The sequence below is a fragment of the Schistocerca nitens genome, chromosome 9, assembly GCF_023898315.1.
Source record: "Schistocerca nitens isolate TAMUIC-IGC-003100 chromosome 9, iqSchNite1.1, whole genome shotgun sequence".
Lineage (NCBI taxonomy): Eukaryota > Metazoa > Arthropoda > Insecta > Orthoptera > Acrididae > Schistocerca > Schistocerca nitens.
In genome coordinates this window covers 356,768,244-356,794,359 of record NC_064622.1, presented here as the reverse complement: position 1 = coordinate 356,794,359, position 26,116 = coordinate 356,768,244, and the positions used below count along the sequence as shown (strand labels likewise).

At 39.7% G+C, this 26,116-nt stretch overlaps 2 protein-coding genes across 6 annotated transcripts in view; one reads left to right on the top strand and one right to left on the bottom strand.

Moving 5' to 3' along the window:
* LOC126203953 (hsp70-binding protein 1) overlaps positions 1–3,581 on the bottom strand; it is a 57,356-nt gene extending 53,775 nt beyond the window's left edge. For all 3 annotated transcript variants that reach the window (XR_007540428.1, XR_007540427.1, XM_049938347.1), the window contains exon 1: positions 3,252–3,581. Coding sequence is in view for 1 of the 3 variants with exons in the window: in XM_049938347.1 (XP_049794304.1) it covers positions 3,252–3,467 (216 nt within the window). In the remaining 2 variants the exon portion in view is untranslated. The remainder of the gene's footprint in view (positions 1–3,251) is intronic.
* A 238-nt stretch (positions 3,582–3,819) lies between these two features.
* LOC126203952 (transcription initiation factor IIA subunit 1-like) lies at positions 3,820–25,353 on the top strand. 3 transcript variants are annotated; one of them, XM_049938345.1, is made up of 4 exons: positions 3,820–3,916; positions 4,274–4,698; positions 12,312–12,782; positions 23,401–25,353. In XM_049938345.1, exons 2-4 carry the CDS (start codon positions 4,342–4,344, stop codon positions 23,749–23,751), a joined length of 1,179 nt encoding a protein of 392 aa, XP_049794302.1. In that variant the 5' UTR covers positions 3,820–3,916; positions 4,274–4,341; the 3' UTR covers positions 23,752–25,353. The 3 variants fall into 3 exon arrangements, with proteins under 3 accessions (XP_049794302.1, XP_049794301.1, XP_049794303.1); XM_049938344.1 differs by lacking the exon at positions 3,820–3,916 and adding an exon at positions 3,923–4,061; XM_049938346.1 differs by lacking the exon at positions 3,820–3,916 and adding an exon at positions 3,977–4,100.
* The last annotated feature ends 763 nt before the right edge of the window (positions 25,354–26,116 follow it).

Sequence of the window (26,116 nt, the reverse complement as noted above, 5' to 3'; positions counted from 1 at the left end):
GGGATTGCCATTACACTCCACTGACAGCAACATCTAGGCTCCTACACATTTGTTTGTGAAATATGGGGGGGGGGGGGGGGTTCAATAAGTAAGGCAACACTTTTTTTCTTGGCCAGTTTCTGTTGAAAAAATGTGGAATTTGTTATGGGACATTGTGGAATATTCCCACTTCAGTACCCATACTTTCATGAAGATCCAAATAGGTGGTGGTGCTATGCATAGCCTGCAAAATGGTGTCTGTAACAGAGGTGCATTCCAAGCAGAAAGCTGTCTTTGAGTTTCTTTTGACAGAAAACCAGAGCAACACAGATATTCATAGGCACTTGTAAAATGTCTATGGATATGTGGCAGTGAGCAAAAGCACAGCGAGTCACTGGAGGAGGTGTCTGTCGTCATAGCATGCTCGCGCAAACCTGGTGATCAATGGATCACAATGAAACACCTCGCTACTGAACCGGACATCTCTGTTGGTAATGCTGACTCATCCACTATTTGGGGTACACAAAGGTGTGTGCTATTGGGTTCCTCGCCACCTGATGGAAGGCCATAAAGAACAATGAAGGACTGTCTGTGCAGAATTGCTTGCGCGTTTTGAGGATGATCATGTCAATTTCTAGTCGAACTTTGTCATAAGGGAATAAACATGGATTCATCAATGGGAAACAAAATGACAATCCATGCAGTGGCACAACACCACTTCTCCTCCGAAGAAAAAGTTCAGACTATCCCTCAGCCAGTAAAGTCATGGCAATAGTCTTCTGGGACACTGAAGGGGTTATTCTGTTTGATATCCATCATCATGGTGCAATGATCAACACTGACTTCTCCTTCTCCATGACAATGCCAAGCTTCACACAAGTCTGTGCACCAGAGAGGAGCTCACAAAACTTCATTGGACTGTTCTTCCTCATCCACCTGACAGCCTAGATCTTGTTACCTTCCAACCTCCATCTGTTTGATCCAATGAAGGATGCTCTGTGTGGGAAGCAGTACGTAGATGATGGGGAGGTTATTGATGAAGCAAGACGTTGGCTCTTAGGTTGACCAGTAGAGTGGTACCATGCAGGCATACCGGCCCTCCCAGTAAGGTGATGTAAGGCCATGGCATTGAACAGAGATTATGTTGAAAAAGAGGGTTTTGTAGCCAAAAGATTGGGGAATATGGTGTACAGGAATCCTGATAAAGACAATCTATTTTCATAAAAAAAAAACTGTGTTGTGTTACTTATTGAATGCCCCTTGTACCTGAAAGACATACTAAATCCTTATGTGGGTAAATGCCTGCATCACACTCAAAACTCTGTGGATTTTCTGAAATTTCTTAACATCTTGCTTAGCTTTGTTGCTGTTGCAGCAGGATGTCATATGTCATTAGAACTCATTAGTCAGATATCTGACTCTAAGACCCTCCCCCCCCCCCCCCCCCTCTTTTCAGGCGTAGCCTGGCCTCCATATATTTTCTATTAAATGGAGAATATTGGATGGATGGAGTTGCAATGGGCAGCCCACTCTCACCTGTGATTGCAAATCTGGATATGAAACACTTTGAGGAGGCAGTCCTGAAGTCACCCAAATGGAAACCCATTTGCTTTTTCCATTACATAGATGATACTAATCGTGGAAAAGACAAGCTTCATGACTTCCTTGCACATCTGAACTCCACTGGCTGCATGCAAACATCAGATTCTCCATGGAGACCAAAATAAAGGGTTTCATGATATCCAGAAGAGTGGATGGCACTCTGGGTTACTGTGTATACTGGAAGCAAATGCAGACTGATATGTACTTACATGCAGACCTCTGTCACAACCAGTAGGGTGTTGAAAACATTAGTATACAGGGAGAACATCAACTCAGATAAATAGTGTGTCTCCCAGGAACTGGAACACCTAAAAACAGTGCTCCAGGAAAACAGTTATTCAGAACGGGAGATCAGACCACTCCTGCACAACCTTTTTCAAGACAGATGAAGTTACACAGAAAAAAAAGGCCACTGCCTTTTATACTTTACACCAGTGTGGTATTGGGCACATACTGAAAAAGCACTGAGTAAGAACACCCACAAATGCGTAACGAGCGATGCCTATGAACTGACATTCAAGCAACTCAGTGATGCAGATATAGTGACCAAAATGTGTTTGGTAGAGGAAGATGAGGCAATCGCCAAACAAAACATGGGAATTATTGTGGGACACCAAATATGACATTGGTTTACTGAAGACCAGATTCCTTGAGAAAGTGGCAAGACATTTACTGGACAAACAGTGTGCACCATCATTTATTGACACCAACAACTGAAGTGGCATACTTGACTAAGGTATTCTAATGAATCAGAGGTCACAGAGAACTCTTTGTCTGACACTCATATGATGGAATGTGAATGCACCAGAATTTTAACACACACTGAAATAATGGGCAGCGCCATTAGAGGAGACACTGAAATGTGCACCAGGGACAATCTCATCAACAGGACTGTGAGTATAATCTCAACAAGCCTTGAGAACTAGCAGAAGCTCTAAATAAGGAGACACTAAACAAATACAATGAACTGGTAGACAGAGTGACTAAATCCATACTACTTAGCCTACTGCAACTGGGGTGCCCTGCCAGGTACTGCTGGCCACAGAATCCAACACAACTGTTTCAGTAGCTGCCTTCATGCATTCTTTTGGCGGTATATGCACTGAGTGGCCCGCAGGGTGAGGGGTCGTAGGTCGGCTCTGGACCCCCAAGGAAAGTCGGTTTGTCAGCTAACCTAATGGTGGTGACATGTCTAACAGGCAAATATTGTGCCCTTTGAATACTGTGAAACAGCAGTATACCTTAAGACTGTTTAAACATGTAATATGCTGGGTGAAACCAAACAATCACAGAAAATGGGTATTTTGTTCTGCTGTTATTTCTTTAACAAATGTTAGTTTTTAATTTTTTGTTGGCAATCTAAAATAAACACTGAAATTTCTGAATCCTTAAACAATATGCATTTAACAAAACTGAAGTTATAGTGATTACATTTATTTAAAAAAACAGGCTCAACCAACAGAACCTAACAAAAAAAACCTCAACTTCATTCAATTTTCTTAGACGACACCGCATACATACAGCACATGAAATTTGCAACACGCACCTTTTTGTCTGAATAACACACATACTCTGAAAATTTATAATTTCAAATTGGAAATATCGCGCCTGTTTTACAATCAGTAATGTGACTAATCTATAGAATGTGTATAAAATCTAGAAAACCGTACCTCTTCGTCTATCGCAACAGCATTATTCTGCGTCATTTGTCCACCTGCCGCCTCGACACTAAATCTTAGAAGGTCCTGCAATGTTGTTGGTTGTCTTGGCTGATTTGGTGAAACTGTGATGTTATTCGGTCCTGGATATTCTATAGCTGGTGGAAGAGATTCGCGTGCTGCAGTTCTATCAACATTTTCACCCGCACCACTGTTATCAGATGACATTTTAGGAGGTTCCAACACTAACCACAAATTTACAAACAAAAAAATTACACTACCACTACCTTTCCTACAACCATGTAGGGAACTAGTGATATAAACAAAACATAATCTTTCAATATGTCACACAGTACTGCCAAGTTAATCAAACAAAACAACCAACGTTGTTGTGTAAGCTTACGTCCTTACGGAATTATTAATAAATTAGAATCAATAACGAAAAGACTTAATTAGCAGACATATAGAGAGAATTAGAGATTAGCTGCAAAGCTAGAGTGTTCTCTACACGAATCTTCGATGTTAACTTGGTAGTCTCTTACTATTTTCTAGAAAGTAACATCACGTCTGCACAGTTGCAGTATCTTTGAAACGCGAAGTTAGTGCTGATAAGGCTTGCTGCTATAGTGCTATATATTCGTTTACGTGATTCGTAGAAGGAGGGGTGCGCATTATTGGTAAGCGGAAAAAAATGTAATGCTCTTGTGGTTTGGTCGATGTGTATAAGGAGCGATTGTAAGCAGCATAAGCGACACTTCTCAAAAATGTGTAATGTGGAGCTTGATAAATCATCGTTTTCTAAAATACGAGCAGCGCAATGTGGTATAAATACGCTTTTGGCATTTATTTCTGAGTAGCTAGGTGATCACCCTTTAAGCTGTTTTTGCTACTTTCTGAGAGTTGTAATCAATGATAATTGGCTTCGTGCCCGTGCTTGTGTGTTGAACGATTAGCATAATACTTGGGACAGTTCTCAAGGTTTGATCATGTGTTGACGTATGAATATTAAAAATACATGTACTTTGCTTTCGCAGGAAATTATACTGGAAAGTCACAGAGATCACTGTAGACTGGAAACACCCAAAAGTCTACATAAAAAATAATGGCTCATAGTCAGATGAATGTGGTGAAGTTCTATCAAAGCGTTATAGACGATGTCATATCTGGTGTACGGGAAAACTTCCTTGATGAAGGAATGGATGAACAGGTATTGCAAGAATTGAAGCAGTTATGGGAAACGAAAGTCCTGTCTAGCAAAGCTGTCGAAGTAGGTCCAGACAATTCAGAACCTCAGCCACCTCAGCTGTTAATGACAAAAGGTAATGGTGTGAGCCTTGGCATGGTAGCGAAAACTGTTGCAATGCCTGGACAGACGCAAATACTAACGCCCGTTACGACGTCAATGCATAATGCCAACAATTCCCAGCTCCATCTCCAGCAACATCATCAAACACAACAGGTAACTATTTGGTATCTTAATGTATTGGACTACTTTATTAATGGAATTGTCATACTTATGTGACATGGTAACGTGGCTCATAGGATAAAAATCACGTACTTGATTTGCAGACCTAATTTCTATTCTGTGCTGCTGGTGAATTATTAGAAGCACCTGAGAAAACAAACGTCATATCCTGATACACCAAGGAAAGAAATAAGTCCTTGTAGTATTGTATTTAACATGAAGTCCACTGATTACTTTATGAATAAGTCGGTATATACGGTGCTTGCAAGATATTTTATTTTCCACTTTGATACATTTCTAAGTAGTGAATTGGATGTTCATGCCCTCTTCCCTTCCCCCCTCAATGGTTGCCAGCTATAAAAGATTCATGCACAAAGAAATGTTTGACACCGACATTGATTTGTCTTGTAGAATGGGAATATGTGCTCAAGGAAATTTCTTATTGTGTGTTTCAACACTGCTCAAGGCACACACATGTTGGATGTGGCCTAAGGAACTTCAAGGTGTAAATGAGAATGAACAAATTGTCTAAAATGTTATTTTTAATTTTTGATTTAGCCTACTGACTTGTAGGAACCTGAGGTTAGGATAGGATTTGAATCTCTGTTAGTAAGTTGTTACATTATATTGTTGCAACTCTGCCAGTGTTCAGAATGGTTTTGATTCACTTTAATGTCTGCAAATTCTCTGTATTTAATACTTACGTTGTTTCAAAGGAGCAACTTAATCCCTCAAGGTAGGGGTTAAGTGTTTCTTTTCAAAAAGTATTTTTTTTTATCTTTTTCAGCATATAGTAAATTGACAAAATCATGTCTCAGTATTACAATAAACCTGTCACTTGCATTCAGTATATTAAAAACTGATATTTAACCAGTTGTAATTAGTAAAGAGATGAGTACTTTTTGAAATTACAGTAGGCTTAGCTTTGTTGTGGATGGCTCCTGTGCAGAGGGGATAAAAAAAAAAAAGGTAACAGCCAACAATGAAACCATAACTTGAAGTGTTGAACTCAGAGTAGTGATATTCACATTACAAATGAGGAAGCTCCCCTTGCACTGCACTTAAACAAAAGGGGAAAAAGGACAACACTATACTCAGTTAACAAGTCTTTTAACAAGTGTGTGGTTGGAAGGCAAGTCAATAAAATGGAAGGATGAAAATTCCTCGGACATCCTCTGTATATAACAATTTTTGTGTTAACAGTGTTTAGTGAGATTTTGTCATAGGTGACAGGAAACAAAAATAACACAGATGAAATTATAGTGTGTGGTGGATATGTATTTTTACAGTTGTGTACAGTTTTTAAATCCCAGGTACTTTAGTAATAAACACATTTTGAGGTCATTCTAAATAAAGATTGTCAAAAATATATTTTGTGTGATCTGACATGTTTAATGTATTCCACAGTGTAACAGTAACAATTTTTCGTAATGTCTTGCACCTGTAAATATTTATGCATAAAGGGTTCATAAATTGCTAACAACTAAACAGAAACAAGTTCCAAAGAAATACCAGCAATGTTTAGTGGAACATCGAAAAGATCTGAATGTCATTTAGCTTTGTTTTGCCCTTACACAAAGGCACGACCAACTGTGGTATCAAGTATTGGCCAGAAGAAATGTTGAGAGAATGTGCACTATACAGCATACCAAGTGCTTAGTTTATTTCTTTGGCATACCCTAAAGTGAAAGGTGTGTGGCAAGAACGTTGTACTTAACAGCTTGTACTTCGAGACACACTAAGGAAATGGCACAACCTGTGAGTTACAATTGTTATTGTACCTGTGAGAATGCATAGCTGAGTTGCTTTTTGAGGCCCAATATAGTCTGTCGTTGAACTGAAATTGGTCTTCAATAATAAAAAAAAATGTGGTACAGTTGTGTTTTATATTTTTAATCTTCCTAAAAGCTGTTGAATACTGTCTACACAAAACAAAAAATAACTTGCATGCTCAATGCACAGCACTGTAACTTGTGAGTTGGAGGTGCACTAGATTAATCAAAGTGTGTGTTTATCTGGTAATAAATATGCAAGCAGTTGCTTTATTACCACATAAATGCCAATTTAAATCACAGTTCGTCATCCACAATGGATATACTGAAAATGATCAAAGTGTATTATCCAAGCTGACAGTTTTTGCTTACACTCTAGGTAATTGCTCAATATAAAACACCAAAAGATTTATGAAACAGAGAAAACTAAACAGGACTCATCTGCTGTGAGGTGCTTTGGAAACCAAATCCCATGTAATAAATAAGTTTACAAGGTGTAGAGGTGATGGTTTTTATAGAAAACCACAAATAAGTCCATGTACTGTACAGAAACATGTTCTGAGCAATCAATGTAACAGCATTTTACTTGGCTACAAATAAAACAAATACAAACATTTTATGAATCGAACACGAGCAGATCTTCCTCAGAAGATAAAACATTCCATTACATTACGGATGTGAAATTGTGTAGCAGTTCAAACAGAATCAATGTTTGTTTGGACATGTTATGCACACATTGTACATTGCTTCCTCACAACTTGCTTCTTCCCTTCAATTGTGTCCCACTTTGCACAATGTGTGTGTCTTTACGGTATTTGTTATGCACACCTTTTGTGACATCCATTGGTGGAAGTACTCCCTTTATTATTTGTATTCTATAATCGTACACATTCTATGCACTGAATATTTATTATATAGGTAATGTGAATTGACCATTAGCATGTCAAATACATGGAAGAATAGTTACTTTGGCCAGCAGATAGTCTTTCGTTCACATAAATAATACATCATCTGGTCCTGCCTATCGGTCCCAGACATACTACTATTATATTTGATAATTGGCAGTGGTCTTGAGACTATTTGCTTTGCTGGCTTGCATTCAGCACACGTCCCATTGTATTATGATAGTCTGTGGAAATATAGGAGACCTCTCGTCTATCCTTCCACCTGCTGATAATTATGCCATGCAAATATTGTGCAATGGTGTCTCCTTTCCCGAGTTTTGCGCATACCACGTCTTTAGGGGTATTTCTCCTATTAACCTTAGTGTCCTGGTGCAATGTGTTTTTGCATTCAACAGGGTTTTAGCTAAATCAAAGCTGTTGTAAAAATTGTCTATGTGAACGTGATGGCCAACATGCAGCTTCTCTTCCAACAAATGTAATACTATCTTTTCAACACGTCCTTTTCCTCCCATATCACCACACATCCCTGTGTACACAGCGCATTTATTTACGAAATTGTCTGGATTATTTAGCATCTACAATTTGATGCCATAATTATTCCTTTTGTTCTTTATATATTGTCTAAATGACAATCGCCTCCTCTAAAGAACCATGGATTCATCCAAAGATAGGTCCCTACCTGTATAATAAACCTGACACATGCTGTTGTTAAAATAATTCAGTATAGGGTGTATCTTACATAGTCGATCATCTGGTTTTGGATCTCCTGACTGAATTTTTTTGCAAAATGCAGTGAGCGTAAGATGAGCAAATATCTGTCTCTGCCCATAATCATCACTATTCCTCTATTTTCAAACAGCAGGTCTTTCTTCCAGTAGTCTTGTAATTCGGCGTATTTGACATTACCCATGTGTAATTAAATACCCAGGAAGACTAGTATTTATTGTATACTTAAAGGTTTCCAATTACTAATCTTGGGGCCCTCTTTCGTATTTTCGCTCACAAATATATTGTGTGTTACCATTCGTTTCATCAACTAAGAGTGTGGTATGTCATCTGTAACCAGTAGCCTAAAGAAACCCATTGGCGTATTGTCAGCAGGATTTATCTGCAGACATTCTGCTTTTGTAAACAGACAATATTGCATCCCATGTGGCTCTTCATGCCAAATCGCACCTGGTTTGCTTACGTCGGCGAGCTCGAGTTCTTTATCGTCAGCGGTTTCCTCTGATTCCGAACTGCCGCGAAACATATTCGACAGTTCTCCTTCCACACTGTCATCACTATGGTATGTTTCTGCAGTCTCCAAATTCCAGCCACCCTCCTCTGGTTCGTCCCCTCTGAACTCTACATCACTATCTTCTAACACACTCAGTAACTCATGGTCAGTATATTGTTCACTCTTCCTACTGTGTTTCAGGTTAGAAGGTGCTAGTAGATTCGCCACCATTGCAAACAATGCACAACACAAATGATTAAAGACAAAAACACACAACTGCAGGCAGGAAAATGTTACATGATATTTCGTTGGTTGCTTGTATTAACACGAGTGCACAATCTAACAAACTAAACTGAGTATTCAGTTAGTAAATGCACGGCTTATAAGCCGCACTGGCTTGTTGATTGCGGAAACAGTTATAAGCATTGGCCACACTGGCGTATTGATCGCAGAAATGCTTATAAGCATTCACTAGCTGACATATGCCAATATGAATGGCATTGAGATCCTGCTAAATGTCAACTACCCCGTTCCTGCTCTAGGGTTGACAGTTTTTAAGAAGTTGGTTTTTATCTGTGTCTTGCTGCCCCTACTGCTTCAAGCTATCTGGGAAATGTTTCAGAACTGCAAGTTAATGCACTGTACAAAATATTTGAGGTTCTGTATCAGTTCAACATACATTTATGTATAGTGTTTAGGAAAGAATACCTTCTTTCCCCTTTTCTGGCACAGTGAAGATAAATCATTTTTGCCATTTACATTTGCAATTAAATATGATCTCATGAAAATAAAGTTGACTGGATGAGTGAAGAGGTCTGACATTGAGGTGTGGAGAGAGGTGAAAGGAAAAAAAGATGCACAGCTTATTAACAGAGCAAAATTACTTTGCACAGAAATAGATGTACGAAAATAATTTAGTGAGGAGGGAGCACTCCAGCATTATATGATGGGTAGCTATAAAGTTTTAATTATTACTTTGAAATATAGTTATGTAAGTAATTTTTTTTTTAGAGATACATGTGTGCAGTCGTGGTACTGACTGAAATCCTCACATAACAAAACTGTAGAATGCTGCTAGAGGAGCTAAAAAGAAAATGATGCAGCCCATCTCCACTTTACCTGCGGCCTTGAACCAATTTTTGTCTTTGTCTCCTCTAGCAGCATGCTGCAGCACTGAAGCATGGAGATTTCAACATGTACAAGGACTGTACACATGTACTTGCAGCTAAACAAAATAATTATGTAACTTTATATTTCTGTGATGATAGTGTCTTTATGATTTCCCATTGTATTTGTGTAAAGAATCAACAATATTGAGAAAAGGGTAGATTGGCGCATACCATAGAGAGACAGGTTGAGTTGCAAACAGCCACAAGAATAATACTGTTACTTTTTAGAACTGGTCTTAAATTCTCAGTCTACATGGAGTCCACATCTTTGCCAGCTTAAGGGAAAGTGCTGGCTGCACATTAATACGTTTTGCTGCCCGAGTAACTAGCAGCTGGAGTGTTGATTGTGCTACCATTCTGCAGCTTACAAAGTCCTCTCTTGATTATGGGAATCTGGCATACAGTTCGGCATCCCAGTCAGCATTGTGATTACTGGATTTGATACACCACTGCTGTGTTCAGCTTGCGACAGAAACCTTTTAAACTAGCCTTGTGAACAGCTTACTCGTGGAGGCTGACGTACCTCCATTGCAGATCAGGTGCCAACAACAGCTTGTCAATTATGCTACCAACATACGCGGCTACCCTAAGCATCCAAACTACTATCTCACCTTTCCAAACATGAAAATCCAACTCCCACAATGGTGTCCCTGATCAGAGATCATGATCGCAATCTTCGTCCGGTCCCTCCTCTATGAACTCCATGTTTCCTCTTCTACCTGTCAATCGACCCCACTCCCACACACCTCCGTGGTGCATCACTTGGATCCTGATTTGTCTTGACCTCTGTTGAGGTCTTTTCACAGGTCTATTCTTGTTGAAACCTGTTTTGGACAACATTCTAGTGATGTGGTACAGTTCTTTTGCATCACTCCTTGCTGCGGCTGTCTCTGCTCTCAGAGCTTGCTCATCCATCCACTTTCTCTAGTCATTCCTCACACTCCTCTTTATTTGAGAGTCAGTAGCTGCTTACTCAGCTTGCATTCGAGTTTTCTGCTGTCTTCTTTTACTCATATTTAATTTTGCCTTGATCTTCTTCCTACAGCTGATCAAATTCCATGACTGCAATGACTCCTTAAGCGGTTTTTAAGCCCTTCACCAGTGTTACCCTCACCAAGACCTTTGTCTGGACTGGGCCACATTGGGAACCTGGGTAATGAACTCGCTGATAGCCTCGCCAAACAGGCTACCAGTAAATGAACTCTTGATATTGGTATTTTGAAAAGATCAGTATTACGGTCAAGTTTTAGTAACCCGGAATACAGAATGGCTCATTCTGACTTCACTTCACCAAACTAACTATGGGTGATAAATGAGACTGAATCTGTGGAGGTCCTCCATGCAGGCTTTTGACAGGGACTCTATCATCTTTTGCTGGCTGCACATCAGCCATAGTTCACTGACTCTTGGCCATCTCGTCCGTCATGAGGACCCACACCACTGTAATTGTGGTTCCCGTTTGATGGTTGTCCACATTTTGCTGGACTGTCCCAACCACGCCACCCTGTGGGCAGACTCTTGATCTCTCTGACTCACTACCTCTGGTGTTAAGAGACGATGCCTCGGCAGTTGACTTAGTTTAATGTTTTCTTTGTGAAGGGGGCTTTTACAACTCTTTTAACAGAGGCCCAATTAACCTTATCGATCCATTGGGTGCTGGCAGAACACAGACTGTGGCAGTCTGGGCTTGATGGGTCAGCCTGGCCCTCAACCTACCTGTCATTTTACTCTTCCCCCCCCCCCCCCCCCCCATCCACTCTTGTGTGGTGTGTTAGACTTCTTCATCTCCTGTCTCTTTTTGCTTCTCTTGTCCTCTCCATGTTGCTAGCATTTCCTGGGCAGTTTCATAGTGGAGTATCTTTGGTAAGTGGTGGGAGCTGGGGGATGTATGTCCCCTCATTGCACTCTGTTTTCAGGGATTCTGGCTGCTCTCTAGATCAGGCACCTTGCCTGCCTTTCTTCCCCCATCTCCCTTTCTTCTTTTTGTCCCTTATCTCTCTTCATTGACCTTGGGGGTTTTCTCTCCCTAGGTTTTGTGTGGTAGGCTGTCTCTGATCTACAGTTATGTAGACCTATCTGAGGAAAAGGAGCTGATGACCTAGTATTTTGGTTCCTTTAATCATCCATCCTACCTCACGCACACAACTGCTACTTCCGGTGCTCCGGCCACAATTGAATTCTGGCTGAAATGGCCAGAGGTAGTGATTTTGTGTGTGTGTTTGTTTTTTCTTTGGAAAAGGCTTTGGGGGAAAGGTGAATGTGTGCAGTCTTTTTGTTGTACCTGTCTGCATCTCTGCGTTATCGATGGTGAATAGCAATCTGTTCTTTTCACAATATAGTTGATATTAGAACCTAGACTTTCCACTGTTTCAACAAGAAGTCACTAATTCAAACATTTAAATAACACACACACACACACACACACACACACACATGCAAAACCTATTTCCATCGTCTGTTAAACCTACGACTTGTGACAAACATAACATATACATATACTTCTAAAGTTTAAAGTGTTGCTGAAGAAATATGTGTTGTTTAGTTACAGCAGCAACATCAGCAGCAGCAGCAGCAGCAGTCTCATCAGCAGCCTCATCAGCAACAAACCTTGCAGCAGCAACTGGTGCATCAGCAGACGCAACAAGCCAGTGCCCCTCCACAGCCCACGCAACAAACTGTAATTGTGGCAGACCCAAACAAGACAGTGCCAGTACAGATAACACTGCCTGCTCCTGCAGGTACTGTAACCATCCACGTGCCTGTATCAGCTTTGCAGGGGAATACACTACAGACGTCGCTGACAGGGCCCGTCATTACTGCTGCAATGGCCCTGCCTCCCCAGGTTGCTACCACATTGCTGCAGCAACATGTACTGGCTGCATTGCAGGCTGCACAACAGCAGCAGTCCCAGCAACAGCAGCAGGCTGCAATACAACAAATCCCACGACAGACTGATGGCCAGGATGACTCTGACACACCTGGTGGATCAGGTCACTCTCAGAGAACTACTGAAGTAAGTACAGTGCAAACACTCCCCCCCCCCCCTTCCTTCTCTCTCTCTCTCTCTCTCTCTCTCTCTCTCTCTCTCTCTCTCTCTCTCTCTCTCTCTTTCTCATGAACATTTGGAATTCCTAGTAAAAACTGCTCCTCTTTTCAGTAGTTGAATCATTGATCATGCTATGTCTATGTCAGTGCACACTTGAAAGTATCGTCAGTAGACATTCGCACTACATAGGAATGCCTGCAGTTCCTCCTCATTTATCAGTTTTAAGTTAAGATGGAATTCATGTGCCATTATCTTGTGCCTTAAATATTCTACTTGAGAGACAGCACAATGTCATGGATAGGGGAAGATTTCAGTGCACAGTGTCTCAAATATGGCTCAAGGTAAATCAGACATTGAGTTGGTGTTAACCCTCAAGTGAACCACTCACAAATAACATTGTACTGCCCATAACTATTCCTTCATTATTGCTTCAGCTAACATAGTGTGTTGGCATACGTCCAAGTGAGCAGCAGTAGTATAAAATAAACGGCAAGCTAAGTGAGAAAAAATTTGCGATTGGTACAACAAAATGGCCCAGATTACAAGCTAGCAGTGCAATCCCACAGTGAAGCAGTTATCTAAGAGATAATTAGTAATCAAATAAACAGGTGGCAGGGATCTGATGGAACTATGCTGTTTCATGTTTTGAGTAGGTCATCGGTGGTTGGTTGCAGCGTTGGGCCTTCAGAGGCTGTTCGGACAAAGTTTAGTTTTTTTTGAGTAGTGCTTGCAAAGTTATTGGCTGCTCATCAGGTGATAACATTTAATTTAGTAAACAGCTCTTGTACGGTTGGTTAGAGTGCTTCGTGAGTTGATTTCTTGACGCTGTCGTTTGATGGACAATAATTTACTACCTGCACATATTCCTTCTTGGTAGGTACTTCTATCACATCTTGTGAGTCTATGTTCGACATTGTGATAGTTCTGCTTCTGCATTATTCAAATTGCCAATGCTTCCTGGAACACACAATTTTCCACTTGGTTCTTCTTTAATGACACTGACATTTCTTACTGCATAGCCATGCCTCTGGTGTAGCAAGTTACCATTTACTGACGTCTCAGTTAAAAACAAATGCCTTCTTTTGCATTTTGGCATTTTCACATCAATATACAGAGTTTATCGTGTTCCTGTGGGGATTGGAGGGGGGGGGGGTTGCTCTTACATTCAGTCAAATGTATGTCAGAAAGGAATAACTGTGTCACTACTAGGTTTGCCCATTATGTCAGCAGCATCGACATTCCTCTGAATCTGAGCCTTAGAGTTCTCATTGCAGCAATAATCGTTAAGACCAAATTGGATTTCTCTTTCTCTACATATATCTGAGCATGGTTAGCTGCCAGGAAATCTAACCCCAATACACTTTCATAGCATTTCTCTCTCCTCCTTATCACTTGCATTTTCACCACATATTTATCTTGGCCAGTCACAAAATTAATCACAACTTTGTGATTGTGCACCAGTTGCCATTTAATTGTACAGTTTGGGTGCCGCTGGTTTTCTTTCTTAGCACCACGTCAAAGAAATTTGAAGTGCAATGAGTGCACAAAGGAGATTGCTTACGGACCACTCATGACATCCATACTAAATAGGACTAACGGGGGGTGTTGAACGTATAGGAACTACAAATGGTTACAGGTGGGAGAGTGTCAGAGAAAAAATGAAGAAACTGATGTGGCAGACTTTTGAAGATAGACGTTAACTATCCCAAGACAGCCTACTAACAAAGTTTCAAGAAGTGGCTTTAAATGATGACTCCAAGAATATACTAAAATCCCCTGTGAATCGCTAACATGGAGATTGTGAGGACAAGATTAGAATAAAACACACACACACACACACACACACACACACACACACACAAAATCGAACATTCAAACATGGAATTGGAAGAAACACTAATAACTGGTACAGTGGGATGTACCCTCTCCCATGCATTTCACGGTGGTTTGCAGAGTGTAGGTATAGATGTAGTGGTGGCACTTCCATCACCTCTGTTGTTTAACATACTCCTCTCAAAGCTATCCATCTTTGGCCTTGCATCCCCCTTCTTACTGTTTCATGCTATGTGACCTTCCGCTCCATAGGTGCAGTATTGAATCTTTTTCTTACAAGTTGGGCTTTGTTCATGTGGTAGCTGGTTCCTGAATAAGCTTCAAACACACGGTGATCCAGTTTGCGATCAATTTGGGATCTGTGTAGCTCTTCAGCAAATTGAACTTCTGTTTGTCTTGCTGTGTGGCAATGTTACGTGCTTGGCCAACTTTGCACTCTCCAGCTTCAAACAGTGTTCTCTCTTTGTGCTACTCATTGTCTCTCGTGTGAGACCTGAGTTTCTCGTGGCATATATAATGTTTAAATAACTAACAGGAATGCAGCCAGCTGCCTTCCTGTAAGTTATTTGAATATTCTCACTGACTTTGTACAGATTAGCATTAACTTTTCTAAAGCAAAATCCTTGATGGATTCTCTGTCCAAGATAAACGTGCTGTGGAATTGCTCCCTGTAAAATCATGCTGTGTTTTTTTCCCCCCTTTGTACAATTGCATAAATGTCTGTTTAAATTCACTGTAGGTAGCTTCATGACTGCATGTTGTAGTACATGTAACGAAAGTGAGTCCATCATCTTGGAGTCACAGTTTTGCCAGTTATTTTATTAGTCATTCCACTGTCCTATACTTGCTGTATTTTCTAAAAAGCACTTGAGCCGCCTCACCTGATCTTCTGCAGACAACTGCAAAGGTTCTTAACTATCACAAAATCCATTGGACTTTCATTGGGTACACTCAGAGAGCTGCTGTTTACTTGACTTGCGTCTCTCCTGCCTTCTGTATCTGCTTTAAATTGTTGAATTTTTAAGGGTATTTGTGCTATAACAGTCTGCAAATCCACACCTTGCTGTGTGTATGTCATGATTGATCACCTGGTTACTCAAGTTATTAAAAATTTACCATCATTGCTGCTTGCATGCATGCTGATCAAAGTCAGTATCTGCAGCAGTTCTACCTTCAGTGCTGGCTCTCATTGTGCTTTATCACCGAAGAGAAGTTGGTAGAATGGTGTCTGCATCAGCCATGCACTAGTTCCACATACAGATACCCCTCAAGAACATCCTTCTGCCAATAATTCTGATCTCTCCTACAACCTATGGAAGACTGTAGGTTTTCTTTTCTCCTCGTGAATAGTAATGGGTAAAAGGACACTGAGGGTCCCATTGCTAACAACATTTAGTAAGGGATACGGTCAAGGATGAGTGGTAGCAGGGTGTGGGATCATCAGGGCAAGTAGGTGACCAGGACTCATTGCCATAGTCCGGTTACTTTTACATAGCTTTTATGCATAACATGATAGATACATACACACTAACGGATAACACCTCAGTGGCATACTGACGCAAATGCAACAAGGATGACCTGTGATTGGTGATACAGCACATACCAGCCACCAAAAGTACCACTTTTGTTCTGCATAGCTAGCTGTTTTTTTGCCTTTCAGAGAAAGTGTGTCAAATAAAACTGGTATGTTATGCATTCTGCGCAACATACCACCGTAGCTTGCAAAGAGTTGAAATTCCTACCATGCTTTAAGAGGTAATGGCTTTCTTGCAGTAACATGTCCTTGTTTTGATAAAAATTAATACAGTGTGTAATTAATAAGTGTTGTCTTAATTTTTATTACTTGGACAAATGGGTATTAGGATACAACAGGAGGTCTCTCTCTCTCTCTCTCTCTCTCTCTCTCTCTCCCTCTCTCTCTCTGTGTGTGTGTGTGTGTGTGTGTACACAATTGAACATGATGTTGAGTTCAGTTTTACTAAATTGTCTGTTTCATTCATTGTCAGTGAATACAATACTTACTTTAAGGAACACTTAGTATGGAATAAGGTAAGAAACTTAAGAATGAATTTTTCACTCTGCATTGGAGCATACATTGTTGTGATCCTTCCAACAGATTAAAACTGTGCCAGAACCATACCTTTTGTGTCTACTTGCTGAGTTATCCAGATGCAACTCAAATCTCATCACAGCTTCAGTTGTCAGTGAAAGTGAAGGTCCAGGTTCAGATCCAAGTTTCATTCTGTCACAAAGTTTCAGAATTGCTCAGGGTAGGTTCTTATGTACTATTCATAAGGTAACTCACTTTTTGAGGAACAAATGTTGGCAGGCTGCTCAATAACCCACACTGCAAACAGCTTGATGTGTTGATGCATAACAAGACTGGCTGCTTGCTAAATGATGATATTGACTGGAGACTTGAGGGCTTTGCTTTCATGTGAGTTGCACACAAATTGAGATTCAGGTACTTGATTATGGACTGAGATTGCTTAGAGCATAGCTCTGCTGAGATTTGTACTGTTCCTGTATCTCGCTGAACTCTCTGAGACCTGGCAGGCTAAAGAATTACGAGTAGGTTTACTAAAGGCCCACATAAGAGATCTTGCGTGCCTCAGCGATACAGATAGCCGTACCGTAGGTGCAACCACAATGGAGGGGTATCTGTTGAGAGGCCAGACAAACGTGTGGTTCCTGAAGAGGGGCAGCAGCCTTTTCAGTAGTTGCAAGGGCAACAGTCTGGATGATTGACTGATCTGGCCTTGTAACAATAACCAAAACGGCCTTGCTGTGCTGGTACTGCGAACGGCTGAAAGCAAGGGGAAACTACAGCCGTAATTTTTCCCGAGGACATGCAGCTTTACTGTATGATTAAATGATGATGGCGTCCTCTTGGGTGAAATATTCCGGAGGTAAAATAGTCCCCCATTCGGATCTCCGGGCGGGGACTACTCAAGAGGATGTCGTTATCAGGAGAATGAAAACTGGCGTTCTACGGGTCGGAGCGTGGAATGCCAGATCCCTTAATCGGGCAGGTAGGTTAGAAAATTTAAAAAGGGAAATGGATAGGTTAAAGTTAGATATAGTGGGAATTAGTGAAGTTCGGTGGCAGGAGGAACAAGACTTCTGGTCAGGTAACTACAGGGTTATAAACACAAAATCAAATAGGGGTAATGCAGGAGTAGGTTTAATAATGAATAGGAAAATAGGAATGCGGGTAAGCTACTACAAACAGCATAGTGAACGCATTATTGTGGCCAAGATAGATACGAAGCCCACACCTACTACAGTAGTACAAGTTTATATGCCAACTAGCTCTGCAGATGACGAAGAAATTGAAGAAATGTATGATGAAATAAAAGAAATTATTCAGATAGTGAAGGGAGGAAAATTTAATAGTCATGGGTGACTGGAATTCGAGTGTAGGAAAAGGGAGAGAAGGAAACATAGTAGGTGAATATGGATTGGGGCTAAGAAATGAAAGAGGAAGCCGCCTGGTAGAATTTTGCACAGAGCATAACTTAATCATAGCTAACACTTGGTTTAAGAATCATGAAAGAAGGTTGTATACATGGAAGAACCCTGGAGATACTAAAAGGTATCAGATAGATTATATAATGGTAAGACAGAGATTTATGAAGCAGGTTTTAAATTGTAAGACATTTCCAGGGGCAGATGTGGACTCTGACCACAATCTATTGGTTATGACCTGTAGATTAAAACTGAAGAAACTGCAAAAAGGTGGGAATTTAATGAGATGGGACCTGGATAAACTGAAAGAACCAGAGGTTGTACAGAGTTTCAGGGAGAGCATAAGGGAACAATTGACAGGAATGGGGGAAAGAAATACAGTAGAAGAAGAATGGGTAGCTTTGAGGGATGAAGTAGTGAAGGCAGCAGAGGATCAAGTAGGTAAAAAGACGAGGGCTAGTAGAAATCCTTGGGTAACAGAAGAAATATTGAATTTAATTGATGAAAGGAGAAAATATAAAAATGCAGTAAATGAAGCAGGCAAAAAGGAATACAAACGTCTCAAAAATGAGATCGACAGGAAGTGCAAAATGGCTAAGCAGGAATGGCTAGAGGACAAATGTAAGGATGTAGAGGCTTATCTCACTAGTGGTAAGATAGATACTGCCTACAGGAAAATTAAAGAGACCTTTGGAGATAAGAGAACGACTTGTATGAATATCAAGAGCTCAGATGGAAACCCAGTTCTAAGCAAGGAAGGGAAAGCAGAAAGGTGGAAGGAGTATATAGAGGGTCTATACAAGGGCGATGTACTTGAGGACAATATTATGGAAATGGAAGAGGATGTAGATGAAGATGAAATGGGAGATACGATACTGCGTGAAGAGTCTGACAGAGCACTGAAAGACCTGAGTCGAAACAAGGCCCCCGGAGTAGACAACATTCCATTGGAACTACTGACGGCCTTGGGAGAGCCAGTCCTGACAAAACTCTACCATCTGGTGAGCAAGATGTATGAAACAGGCGAAATACCCTCAGACTTCAAGAAGAATATAATAATTCCAATCCCAAAGAAAGCAGGTGTTGACAGATGTGAAAATTACCGAACAATCAGTTTAATAAGTCACAGCTGCAAAATACTAACACGAATTCTTTACAGACGAATGGAAAAACTAACAGAAGCCAACCTCGGGGAAGATCAGTTTGGATTCCGTAGAAACACTGGAACACGTGAGGCAATACTGACCTTACGACTTATCTTAGAAGAAAGATTAAGGAAAGGCAAACCTACGTTTCTAGCATTTGTAGACTTAGAGAAAGCTTTTGACAATGTTGACTGGAATACTCTCTTTCAAATTCTAAAGGTGGCAGGGGAAAAATACAGGGAGCGAAAGGCTATTTACAATTTGTACAGAAACCAGACGGCAGTTATAAGAGTCGAGGGACATGAAAGGGAAGCAGTGGTTGGGAAGGGAGTAAGACAGGGTTGTAGCCTCTCCCCGATGTTATTCAATCTGTATATTGAGCAATCAGTAAAGGAAACAAAAGAAAAATTCGGAGTAGGTATTAAAATCCATGGAGAAGAAATAAAAACTTTGAGGTTCGCCGATGACATTGTAATTCTGTCAGAGACAGCAAAGGACTTGGAAGAGCAGTTGAATGGAATGGACAGTGTCTTGAAAGGAGGATATAAGATGAACATCAACAAAAGCAAAACGAGGATAATGGAATGTAGTCGAATTAAGTCGGGTGATGCTGAGGGAATTAGATTAGGAAATGAGACACTTAAAGTAGTAAAGGAGTTTTGCTATTTGGGGAGCAAAATAACTGATGATGGTCGAAGTAGAGAGGATATAAAATGTAGACTGGCAATGGCAAGGAAAGCGTTTCTGAAGAAGAGAAATTTGTTAACATTGAGTATAGATTTAAGTGTCAGGAAGTCATTTCTGAAAGTATTTGTATGGAGTGTAGCCATGTATGGAAGTGAAACATGGACGATAAATAGTTTGGACAAGAAGAGAATAGAAGCTTCCGAAATGTGGTGCTACAGAAGAATGCTGAAGATTAGATGGGTAGATCACATAACTAATGAGGAAGTACTGAATAGGATTGGGGAGAAGAGAAGTTTGTGGCACAACTTGACCAGAAGACAGGATCGGTTGGTAGGACATGTTCTGAGGCATCAAGGGATCACCAATTTAGTATTGGAGGGCAGCGTGGAGGGTAAAAATCGTAGAGGGAGACCAAGAGATGAATACACTAAGCAGATTCAGAAGGATGTAGGTTGCAGTAGGTACTGGGAGATGAAGAAGCTTGCACAGGATAGAGTAGCATGGAGAGCTGCATCAAACCAGTCTCAGGACTGAAGACCACAACAACAACAACAACAACAACAAGAGATCTTGGGCTGTTTATATTCTAGCACACATGCAGGAGAAAAAAAAGATTGGGGAAGTGGACTGATGAAACTCTGGTACTGGCTTTATTCCATGGGAGGCACTCCAACACTACCGTGAAGAGAGAGACTTGCGTAAAGAGTTACAGAAATAGATAAATGGCAGCAAATAACACTACATGATGTTAATGGGAGATTGCAGTGCAAAGTGGAACAAAATCTGGAGAAAGAGCCTTCATTGGGAAATGTTATAATAGTAGAAATGCCAGGCATCATGTCGGTAAAATTTGCTGAGAGGAACAAAATGTTTGTCTTATTCTAAAAGAAAATAGGAAATTGATATTCAGTGCAAATACATTTTCCATCAGCCTGAATGCACCACCTCATCTCATTTTTGTTGTACTTGTACCATCTGTGTAGCATTACTCATCATTTCAGGCAAACTTCATTTTTAATTTGACATGGGGTGAGCATCGGTGCACACGTGGAACAGAAGCTTCATTACTACCTGGTAAGTTGCTAGTTCAGGATGATATAGCCCTTCACTGGATATTATGCAGTATTGACTTTGGAAAAGACTGCACTGACCCTTGTAGTCAGCATGTTGCTCATGGCACTCAACTCTGGAGCTGAAGATATTTCTTGTACTCTCTTGACACAGTGGCATGTGAAAAGTCCAGTGGCAGCATAACCTCAAAGATGGAATGATCTGTAAACATCCATGATCTTTGCAGGATAAAGTGTACAGAAATTGTGTGTTTGACAGTTATGCAGACAACTGGCACGGTGTCTAACAAAATAATCCCATCTTGTTATATGCCAACCCTCCCCCCCTCCCCAATCTCTCTCTCTCTCTCTCTCTCTCTGCTATATCTACAGTGTAATTAAAATTACTTGTTACTTGACCGTTCATACTTTGGAGCATGCAACATGCATGTACTAACTTCCCACTGTTGTCAATGTGTCTGTTGACTTGCAGGATTAGAGAAATGCAGAGCAGTCAATGCTTCAGGAACAAGCACCATTTAACCACTGGAAAGCCGAGCTCTACTCGTGGGCTGTTTTTTCTATTGGTGACCCCAGAGCGCAGCAGTTCTTTGTGTCTGTGCGTGTTACCCATTACCTGTTCAGCCGAAGGGAGCTTACAGCTGTTGGGGCAATACTGTAATGGCATGTGACGGACATAAAGGAAAAATTATTTTAAAAAACTGCAATACAGTTGTTCACAACCACTTATCAAGAAAAGCAGTGATGGACCAACAGCACAACTCTACAGTATCTCGTAAAGTAAACTGGCATTACATCTACCTCAGTGCTTTGGAAATTACTAAATTAGTTGTAGGTTCTTTCCCCATTAGAAATTCATTCAAGGTAAACATTTCTTCTTGTAATTATGTTTTTTGTTGGTAATATCTACAATTAGGTGTTGCGTTATTACATTTCTTATGAAGAAGTTGCTCATGAAGGCGCCGGTGAAGATTATAATTTCTACTAAAGTATTGTTTATGTGTAAAACTTTATATTGATACATCGAAGAATTGCTTGAAATATTATATTACAGATATATAAAAAGGGAACAAGAATTAAACTAGAGTTAATGCCTAAAAGAGCAGTATTGCATGAAAAAAATAAACATGTAGCAACATTGCAGGTGTCCATGGCAGCTTGTATTGCGAGTCTCGTATATCGTGCTGGCCCAGTCATTCGCATCATTTCCGCACTTAACAGTATGGCAACAGGTTAACACAACTGTTTGCTATGAAGTTCAGCTTGTCATAATTTTACATAGTTCTTCGCGTGCCTTGTTATATTTTAGACATTGAAACTATAAATCATGACCGTTTGAGGTGAGGCAGGTTTGCATAACATAAATTTCTAAATATTCGTTATCCTGATGTGTTTACTACTATGATGTGAATTAAGGCTAACGTTGTAACAAGTGAGGTGACTCAATTGTTAGCAGTCTTAATTTTGCATTGGGATGACCAGGATTTAAATCATTGTCTGAAGATAAAGGTTTGGACCCTAAATCATTTGAGGGAAATAATGGAATTGCTCCTTTGAAATCTAGGCTCACAAGTTGCGAGGCTAGGACATTAATTTTTAAGCTTCAAATTTCCAAGGTTGCCACAGAATTCTTCACTGTATTTTGACAGCTTCCCCACTGTCGCCTTTAGGTGACACTTGTGTCAAAGAAACTATTAGCATATCTTTAAACAATTGTTTGCTTCTGCTGTGGGGATTTTCATATGGCTATCCATCTTAAAGCTGCTTTCTCTCATGTTTCAATTTGAGAAATATAACAATTTCTTGAAAGAGCCATTCAGGCTGCATCAATGAAATCACTAATTCAAGAGAACCGTGTTGCTGAACTCTGCATTTATTGAGTCTTAAAAGAAATATTTGTATGTATCAGTGAAGCTTGTGCTAAATGAGATGTATTATAAGAACATTGATATCTCAACTTTGTACACTTTACGCTCTTTATTTATCAGTAAAATAATTTAAATTACATTTTCCTTCATATTACAGTATTTGCTCTAATAAAATTCTGCAATAGTCCAAATTATTGATATATCGCTTTCATGTGAGGTGCTTAATTACTATGCTGTTGAATAGCCTACTTTGTAACAGTATAGCTGATGTGAAGTATTGAGATTACAGCACTGTGCCAGCACAGACTTTCAAACTGTCTGGCTTATGAGGAATGTTAGTAATAGTGCATTTGGTTTCTCAAAAGCAAATTTCTGAATGAACCTATTTGCTACTTATTCTCAGTACAAACAGAGCATCATTTGGTGGGATATACTACAGTTGTGGCCATAAAATTACTTTGACTCCCTCATAACCCATATAGTTTTCATGCTGAAACACTTGCCTTATTTGCAGGTAATATTGCAGTTAGATGGACACAATGATACATCTGACGAAGAGGATGAAGATGTTGACGATGATGGTGATGATGATGATGAAGACGAAACGGAGGACCGTGTTGATGATGATGAGAATGAGGATGAAGCAAATGGTGGTGGCCAAGAAGAGGAGCCACTCAACTCAGGTGATGACGTATCAGAGGACGATCCAACAGATCTCTTTGACACTGACAACGTCATTGTTTGCCAGTATGATAAAATCACCCGCAGTCGCAACAAGTGGAAGTTCTATTTGAAAGATGGTATAATGAATCTAAACGGCAAAGACTTTGTGTTCCAAAAGTCTAATGGTGACGCCGAGTGGTGAGCCATGATATTTGAGACAGAAATTAAGTCAGTTGTTTGTGCACGATTCACCGGGGAATTATTATTTTTTGTTTATTAGGGCATTTTGTGCCCTATATTTCTATCTTTGGTTTCTTCTATGGACATTTTCAAACACAAAAGTGCACTGCTGAGAGATGCAATTATACATATAGACTTTTAAGTTTACTTTTTGTCACATACCTGTATGTATTTTCATGCCCCTTTCTGAAAACATAATTAATTACAAATTATGAAAATTTGTTGAAATTATCACATACCAAATATATATCTATACATATGTACGTGGGTGAATGAATGATTGAGTGGATGAGCGTGTGTGGAAGTCAAATGAGAATGCTGATGACGAACTCCCTCTCAATCTGATTTAACATTATAACATACTGGTCTTGTAACAGGTTTAGTGTTGGAAGTTTTGTGACATTATTCAACAAAGGTGGTGTAAACTTCACTAACTGAGTGCTGAAACTTAGACCTATCAGTGGACTTTGTTAAAGGCAATGGAATGATTAATTCTGATCTCTAAAATAACTGTAATTGATTCCTACCTTTGCGAGGAACTGTGACTTGTTAAAGTAGTGTAGATACAGAACATTTAATGTGTAGTGGTGCCACTAGGTCTGCCAGGGTAAACTAAATCCCGTCTTGGGCTGCTGCTGATTCTTGTACTTGCTCAATTGAAATCTTTCATTTATTGCAGTACAATTACTTTTCATAGGTTCAAGAAGAGAATAAGTAACAATTTATTGAATGAGGCAATGCTTTTAGCGTTTGGTTCTTTTAGTGCCCTACTATACATGTGGCCAGTGTTCAGAATAAGGCTGAGAAAATGTTTTTATTTACAATATTAATGTATTGTAAAAGACTGTCATTATGTATACTTCAGTAAATATAAATTAAAGCAGATGTAAGAGGTGTTAAGATTCTACTCTCTGATGCAATATGCCAAATTTTTAAGTGTGATCTTGTTTTTATTATGTTAATTGAATTTATTGTTTAAATGTTTACAGTTGGTGCAAGGGAAGTCTGTATCTTGTGCATAAGGTGTGCCCATGATGCCCTATAACTTTATATAACTTAAGTGTGTGAAGGTATTTTCAACAGAAGATACATTCCTGTCCCTTTTAATCTGAAATAGATCATTACATTAAAAAACTGTAATGTTAGTTGTCACTGTATGGAAAGAGATGCCTTTCCATATTTCACATGGACTGTAACAGTGATCTTTAAACAAAAGAAGTGGAAGATGTATCAAACGTACAGTGCAAAATGAGACACTTCTAATGGACTGCAACTTAGTCACAGTGTTGCTTTTTTTTTTTTTTTTTTTTTTTTTTTTTTTTTTTTTGTAGATAATGCCATCATTTTGTGCACTTGGAATAGGCACTTTCACTGAGAAACTCTAAAGACTTTTTATATTCACAATTATTGCTTGCTGTCATAGGTCACTGCATCATGGATATGAGAGGGAGTGGGATATTTGTCACCTGCAAATTTGGATTGAAGCTGTGAAAAGTTACTATTTAAAATTTTCCTGTATAAAATGTTAAATTTAAGACTATTTTAATAAATTATTATATGGCTATCTGATGTATTTTTATTTATATTTGCTGGAAGAGTATTTAAGACTACCCAACCCAAAGTTTCAATTTGAGGTAAATTTTCATCATTACTTTTGTGTAGCCATCACCATAATTTTTTAGATATCACTTATAATGGCTGCACTGCAGAAGTTCTACATTTTGATGGAAATTATTTAATTCTGAAAATCCATTTTGGTAGTGCTTATAGAAGAGAATGTTCACTTGTAGTGAAGCTGCAGGAAATGTTAACTGCAGCCCAAATGCATAAGATACAGAATTCCAAAAAAACATTACCTTCTGATAATCACAGAAAATAAAGGTTTCCTCTCTTACCATAGACATTAAGGACTAGGCAAAAATCTGCAAATTACTGAGAACTATGGTAGCTATAAACTCAATTCTATGTTTAATTATACAGGGTGTTACAAAAAGGTACGGCCAAACTTTCAGGAAACTCCTCACACACAAATAAAGAAAAGATGTTATGTGGACATGTGTCCGGAAACGCTTAATTTCCATGTTAGAGCTGCTTTTAGTTTCATCAGTATGTACTGTACTTCCTCAATTCACCGCCAGTTGACCCAATTGAAGGAAGGTAATGTTCACTTCAGTGCTTGTGTTGACTTGCGACTCATTGCTCTACAGTACTAGCATCAAGCACATCAGTATGTAGCATCAACAGGTTAGTGTTCATCACGAATGTGGTTTTGCAGTCAGTGCAATGTTTACAAATGTGGGGTTGGCAGATGCCCATTTGATGTATGG

Excerpts from the sequence above, each read along its gene's own strand:
- LOC126203952 (XM_049938345.1), top strand. The coding sequence starts at position 4,342 with ATGGCTCATAGTCAGATGAATGTGGTGAAGTTCTATCAAAGCGTTATA. Across the intron at positions 4,699-12,311 it reads AACATCATCAAACACAACAG|TTACAGCAGCAACATCAGCA; the intron begins GTAACTATTTGG and ends TGTGTTGTTTAG. Across the intron at positions 12,783-23,400 it reads ACTCTCAGAGAACTACTGAA|GTAATATTGCAGTTAGATGG; the intron begins GTAAGTACAGTG and ends CCTTATTTGCAG.